At 38.1% G+C, this 7,120-nt stretch overlaps 1 protein-coding gene across 1 annotated transcript; it reads left to right on the forward strand.

The window, feature by feature from the left end:
* The first annotated feature begins 4,720 nt into the window (after nt 1-4,720).
* On the forward strand, nt 4,721-6,445 carry LOC147604463 (uncharacterized). The gene is made up of 4 exons (XM_086794825.1): nt 4,721-5,079; nt 5,206-5,435; nt 5,552-5,767; nt 5,896-6,445. The coding sequence occupies exons 2-4, from the start codon at nt 5,229-5,231 to the stop codon at nt 6,313-6,315; spliced, it is 843 nt and encodes a 280-aa protein (XP_086650951.1). The 5' UTR covers nt 4,721-5,079; nt 5,206-5,228; the 3' UTR covers nt 6,316-6,445.
* Nucleotides 6,446-7,120: the final 675 nt, after the last annotated feature.

Below are 7,120 nucleotides of genomic sequence, written 5' to 3' on the forward strand. Positions count from 1 at the left end.
ATCAAGTGTGAGGTGGCATGCAAAGGTGGCAGATGTGGCATTAATGATGACTAGGATTATGAGGTGGGAAGTCAACTAGGTTGACCATGTTGACATGGAGGGTGGAGATGGCAAGGTGCTTATGTGGATCCTCTCTCGAAGCTGATGTGGACATAAAGTGGCATGCATATATAAGATTTGTGCCTACCCAAGCCTCACACATGGCATGATATCTAGGCTTTGAAGATTACCAAGCCTAGATTTTCAAGCCTAACTAGGATTGGTTTTAGACTTGATAAGGGGAGAGTGGACACAATATGGGAATTTTCACTTAGGAGGATTGAAAATGGATCTTCCCATACTCAAATTAAGCCAATTTTTTTAAATAAATTCATGGTAACAAGTATATTGATCCATAGAGTTTTTAGATTGAAAGATTCAATATTTGATTTTCTAGAGTTAAATTACAATTGATTTAATGGGCCTCTAACAGTCATAACAAATTTTCCAAAGTAAATATACAAAAATCCAATCGTTAGATTGTAATTTTACCTTAGATCCACATTCTACTAATCTTCCCCAATCTAATCATCACTAGATCTATACAAATTGAGCATTTTAAATGGTAGATGTGGTAGGAGGACAAAATAGTATTCTTTTTAACAATTCCAATGCCTTTTAAATACTATAGAAAATAGTCTAACACATAAAAAATTACTCGATAAATCAAGTTAAGCTCTATGTTATTTGAATTTGTGATATTCAAAGTGGGAACATCATATGAGTAATAATGTAAAAGTTATAGGTAATTTACTCACATTCATTGTACCTGTCTCCAAACCTCTGACAAGGCCTGTATACAATTTTGGTTCCCAAAGAAAAGGGGGTTTGCAATTATTGGATACTTGATCAGATTATAGATTTAGTTGCCCAAATTTGCATATGATGTTTCATTAGAAGACTTTGAAGTGAAACTCATTGGGCTAACTAGGAGAGATTGGCTATTCTTCTTGAAACAATGCATGTTTTCAGGCTAAACCTAAGGGCGCCCACTAAACAAAACTAGATAACCTCATCTTGCAACCACCTCATGGTAATTCTTGCCTAACATCATACATGGTTGCCACATATCTTGGGCGAGATATGTAGGCATGGCAATGTGGAAATGTGAGATTGGTTGTGTGTAACGGGCCTTAGATATGTAGGACGCAGATTCTAGAAGATTGAAAATGTCCCACTTTTATCCAAACTACCCCAAAATAGCCAGCTTATCATGCTATCATCCCATTCATATCCATTATAACATATATACGTTAGCTAATAGAACATTAGTTTTGTAACGATGCGAGTTGAAAATATTTTCGTTATGTTAAATCATCACACCTTTGTGGTGATGAACTTGTGCCATAATTGGATCGTAAAACATCATACTTGGCAATCCTTTCATTAAGGAGAGGCTAAGTTGGTACATGATCGGGCCTCGGACTAAATCTATTTACAAAAAGAATCTCAACTTCTCAAAATTGACCTACAACATGGAAGACCCATCTAATGGGGGGTAACCTCTTCCATAATTAATCTATCACAACGGAGCAAACCATTTCAAAACACTGTGTGTGAGTTAATAAAAAACCCATCCAATGGAGGGTAATCTCTTCCAGAATTAATCTATCATTACAACGGAGCAAACCACTTCAATACAAGTGTGTGAGCGAACAAAAAATGCTAGCATGGAAGGGGATGAGGATATAAAAACATGGAACAACTTTGACCAATCTAGAGGTGTAAAATGGGAGTAGTGTGCTAACATTTCCTTTAAACTTGGGAAGGCCGTTTCACACTTTTAGACCATATGTAAACCAACAAATCTTTTTTTATGAGCACATAAAGTGGATGTGCAACATGGACTATGTATCTCAAACACATGGTGTGCCACTTGATTTGTCCTGAGGCAGGTGGCCTGACACCTTTTCACATAGTGATATTCTATAAATACTCTTATTAATTCCCAAACACACTGAAGTCATCAACAAACACTCTCATAAAATATTTCTTGGACCATTCGTTATAAACTATAGATGGAGCATTATGCAATTCACTTCACACTAGAGACAAATACAACCTGCTCTATTACAAAAGCTATTTTTCCTCCTTTGGAGCCATTCGAGCCTAGTTGTTTCCACCACTGAACCCATCACCCTATTATTGTATCTAATAATGTGTCAGTGAAGAGTAGTGGAAACTGGTCTATAATAGTGGCCAAATTGAGATCCACACATACCTAGAACTTCCCATTCTTTTTTGGCAGTATTATTATTGAGACACTTATTATTAGTGAAAACTAAGATTCATCCAAATTTATCTTATACGATGTTTTGATAGCCAATTTTAGTAAAGGTGATAACATAACAAAATGGGTAAGTGAGAATACATTCATTATGGAAAAGATACTAATTAACACTTACATGGTTATTATGGAACAAAAGTCACAAGATGATCAATATTGTGATACTCAAGAGATCATTCTATCTTTTCTTTAAATAACAAGACTAAAGAAGGGCATTATGTAACCTGAAACATTAAGAAAATTTATTGCCTTGATCATGAGTTTATGTCAAAGTATTAGGATACAATAGTGTTAATAAGCATGATCATACTATATGTTACTGTGGATGGAATTTGAATACACAACATTTTTTATTATCCTATGTAGGATCGATCAAGAGAGTAGAAGTATGTATTGCAAATTTTTTATTATCCTATGTAGGATCGATCAAGAGAGTAGAAGTATGTATTGCAAATTTTAATGTTAAATATGCACACACTTTTTCTAGTCAAACTTTTACAACTAGATGTATGTAACCATCATGTAGGAAGGATATATTAAGAGACTAAAAGTAAGCATGTATGTATAAATTTGATGTGAAATATGCACTTGCTAGTTTTTCTAATCAAAATATGACAAGTAAAAAGGCATCACATGGTCATAAATTTAACAATGTTAAATCATATTCATTCACTATGCCATGTATTCAAAATCTAATCTTCTCTTGATATGGTCTATTTACTAATTTCACTCTTGTGAGGCTAACCTTAATAACTCTAATATATATCTTTCTTTAAAAAGCTTATACTTTCATAATAATAGTCTCATAATGCTTGTGACTTGTATTTCACCCACAATGGTGGGGAATTCTCCATGATCATTTTTTGTAGAATAAAACTTTCATACACACTAAAAAGTTATATGTAATGTATGTATACAAAGGAATACAGTGAAGTAAACCCCACTAAAAACAAAACATCGCAGATGATCAACATGCAATAAATTATATTGTTAATTATGAAACACTTCAATAATTTAGCTGTTATTTTATGAAACACTTCAACAATTTAGCTACATTGATTGATTGGATATTGCATTGATGGTGATTAGATTATTTTCATGTGCATGACTTGATTGAGAGAAATGCTTGTTTACATTTAAAATTTGCCTTCTTATTTTATCAAAAGTATGTTTCATTTAGAAAAGAAAGAGAAGTAGGTAGACCTTGCTAACCAAGGAATATTGTGGAAAAGCTTGAAATGGATCATGGACATTGTTAAGAACTCATGAAATATTTGCCCCATTATATCTCATGCCTAGTGCGAGGAGGTAGGTGTGAGCTCAATTGGAATTAAAGGTGTGATATTAAGTGGGCAAGTTGAGGTCTATCACAATTTTGGTAAAAAGACAATTTGGGAATATATCTGTAAAAAGTAAGGCAGAGAAGGTGCTCTTTGTTGCAAAATATTCTCCACTTTAACACAAGGTAAGCATGCTTAACTTTCTATGAGAGATGATCTGAATGTGTGCAACTTGCATGCTATATATATATATAAAAGATGTGTGTATTTATCTGGTGTTTGGGTTTGAGGGAAGAGGAAGGGGGCTTAAAGTGGGAAACTTTTAAACTAGTGGTCAAAGGTCACATTACGTACATGCAATTATTTTTGTCTACGTCTTGAAATTAAATATATGTTTTGTACACCTATGACTATCTTTTGGAAAGATGCAAGGCTTAGTAGAAGCAAAACGTTTTTTTTTTCCTCTAATAGGAATATCTCATAAAGCGAGAATCGAGATCATCAAGCTCCTTCCTAGGTTTTGTAGTTATTCCAAGTGCTAGTGGAACCACAAGCAACTGCCTGCCTGTTTGCTGATTTATTTATTGATGTTCATCTCGCACGCCCGTTTTACACCTATGAAGGCCAAAAGTAATGGAATATGAGAGGAAGTACGGTAAAGCAAAAGAGGTATTGAATTTGGGGGGATGTATATTGGGGGTGGAGTTAGGTTTTATGGCTAATCACCCAAGATGCTACTTAATACGTGTCAATTACTTAGGAAAAGGATGTGAACGATTACTCTCATGGGGATGATAGGAGAGTCTCCCCCCCCCCCCCCCCCCCCCCCCAAAAAAAAACATAAGGACCTTACACCTGCTCTTGGATTAAGGAAACAACCTCTTATCACTCCCACTTTTGCCTTCTTGTCCACGAGTAGGAGGAAGCAACGTGGAAAGTGGAGAGAGAGGCACGTCAAGGTGATGTGGTCAAAGTGGGGGCCAGGAGGGGGTTGGGGCCGTTAATGGTGCCTTGGCGTGGTTCGCTATACTGCCCATGGATGATTGGGGGGCGTAAGACTAAGAAGAGGGGGCCGTGTGTGTGGAGGAGGGACCTTCTTTTAATATTCCTAGATGAGTTTCATGCGGGCTCGAAACCTCTATTAGAAAACAGAAAAGAAGAGAGAATTATTAAACTTGGAGCTTACGTTTTCTCTTAATACGCCTATTATTATTATAGTCGTCCTTAAGAAGCGCTCCCCTATTGCATTGCCCATGCCGACTCTTCCTCCACTAGGCCCCGACGTTTTCAAAGAGAGTGAGAACATCCCCTAGGGCCAGGGTTTTGCCAACAGCATACTAGTAGCTTTCTTCTTCATAAGCTAAGATATGGCTCCTTTAATCAACCTTAGTTTTGCTCTGTACCATACCCGCCTTTAATTGCCCTACCCTCAACATCCTAGATCACCTACCTCCTCCAACGCTAAGAATTAAGGTATGAATCTTCTCCTTGTAATTTGTAGTATAATTAATCATTGTAGTTAGGATTATTCTCTTCGTATTGAAATCAATTACTTGTTTCTAACACTTATAATCGGCTTTCTGTCGAGGCCTTGGACAGAAATTTCGCCTAGTTTGATCCAAATGCTACTAGTATCTCAAGACCACTTCAATGCGGAGCACATTGCACCTCCTTGGCTGCTTCCTCTGCTCAAGACTAGCTTCTTCATGCCCTGTGCAATTCATGCTGCTTCCAACAAAAGCGAGTGTAACCAGTATTGCCTGGATTGCATGGGCAATGCACTCTGTCCCTCATGCTTGGTCGACCACAAGAACCACCACATTATACAGGTATTAAATCAATGATATCTATTCTTTACAAAGGATTTTCACAATTTTCTTGCTCAAAGCTGATGTTAAATGCATTTTTAAGATTGGATATATTGTACTTGTTTTTTCTACGACAGATACGACGCTCTTCCTACCATGATGTTATAAGGGTTTCCGAGATTCAGAGAGTATTGGACCTGAGCGGCATCCAATCGTACATAATCAACAGTGCCCGTGTGGTTTTTATCAATGGAAGGCCTCAACTCCGACAGGGGAAAGGCGTCACCAACAATTGCGAGATATGCAACAGGAGCCTTCTTGACACTTTCAGCTTCTGCTCCTTGGGTTGTAAGGTACCACTTCCATAATTATATCACAATTGATGTTTGCAATTATTTATTTTGGCATACAATTATGCAATGTTGCATTTGATGCTAACAATGCATTTTATACTAATTAGCATTTTGTTACGCCTATGCAGCTTGCCGGAATCAGAAGGTACCACCCAGAAATGACCTTTACATTGCAGCATCCTAAGGCATTTGTGCAGTATAATTTCTCAACAATGAGAGGTTCTGATTCAGAGGAGAGTTCACAGTATAAGAGACCCAGCTCCGTTAAGAAGGCAGCCCATCAGTTGGACGATGATGATTATAGCTTGTCCCCTGTATCAAATCACCAATATGGTAGGGTTGAATGGATGCATATGGAGCTCATTTTGCACAAAGACTTCACCGACCACAAAGCCTGCAAGCTGAGCAAATTGAGCATTATCAACACTAACACGGTGCATAATAATTCAGTGCATGACATCTTCCCACCCACCCCTCCACCCAGCATCCAAAGAAGAAGCCCTAGCAGAAGAAAAGGAGTCCCACACAGAGCACCAATGGGCGGGTAATCAACCACTAGGCTTAATTTACCTATTTTACTGTGCATGACATTAGAGAATGATCATAATTAATACTCCTGTATAAATTAATGGTTGAAATATACGCCCTCGACGAGGGTATATGAGCATGGCTCATGCGTATAATCCAGACGGAGGCATATAAGCGTACACAGTCTGTGCAGGGATATTGTATAAAGCTTTTCTTTATGCCATTCCAAGGTAGATGTATAGTTGGAAGGGAGGGGAATGTGTCTACATTCTTTACCTTTGTATAGAATCAAATCATAAAGTATACTGTGAATCAAATGTATAGAATCAAATCGTAAAGTATACGGTGATGTAAAGTATATGCCTACGAAAAGTTGATATGTAGGAGGGGAAAGTAGTATTAGGGTCGATATAAAGTGTGTCGTTTCGGCTTTTCTGAAGGGGCGGGGATGTTGGTTGGCGAAATGGGCGCGCAGAAAATCGGTGTTCCCTGCAACTTCGCAAGATGACTGTGTCTCGCGCGCGCTCTCTCTCTCTCTCTCTCTCTCACCACACACACACACACACATATGATGGGCTTTGAAAGATCCGTCTGAACTGGGAGCAACGCGACAACTGCGCATGAAAAACAAAACGTGTGGGAGTCTTCCTCGTATAAGGCAAAGGGGCCCTGCCGCCCCCTCCCTAATCCACCATCTCACGTTTCAACCACACATACAAACAAATAAAAGTCTTTCTTGTTGTGCGGAGAGCGTCTCAGCAACTCCTCGCTTCCAACTGCCAATTAGCATGACATCTGGGACATCTGTCTCTCGCTCTCCAGCTC

Source organism: Cibotium barometz, chromosome 61, assembly GCF_041138505.1.
Source record: "Cibotium barometz isolate CiBa-2024 chromosome 61, ASM4113850v1, whole genome shotgun sequence".
Classification (NCBI taxonomy): Eukaryota; Viridiplantae; Streptophyta; class Polypodiopsida; order Cyatheales; family Cibotiaceae; genus Cibotium; species Cibotium barometz.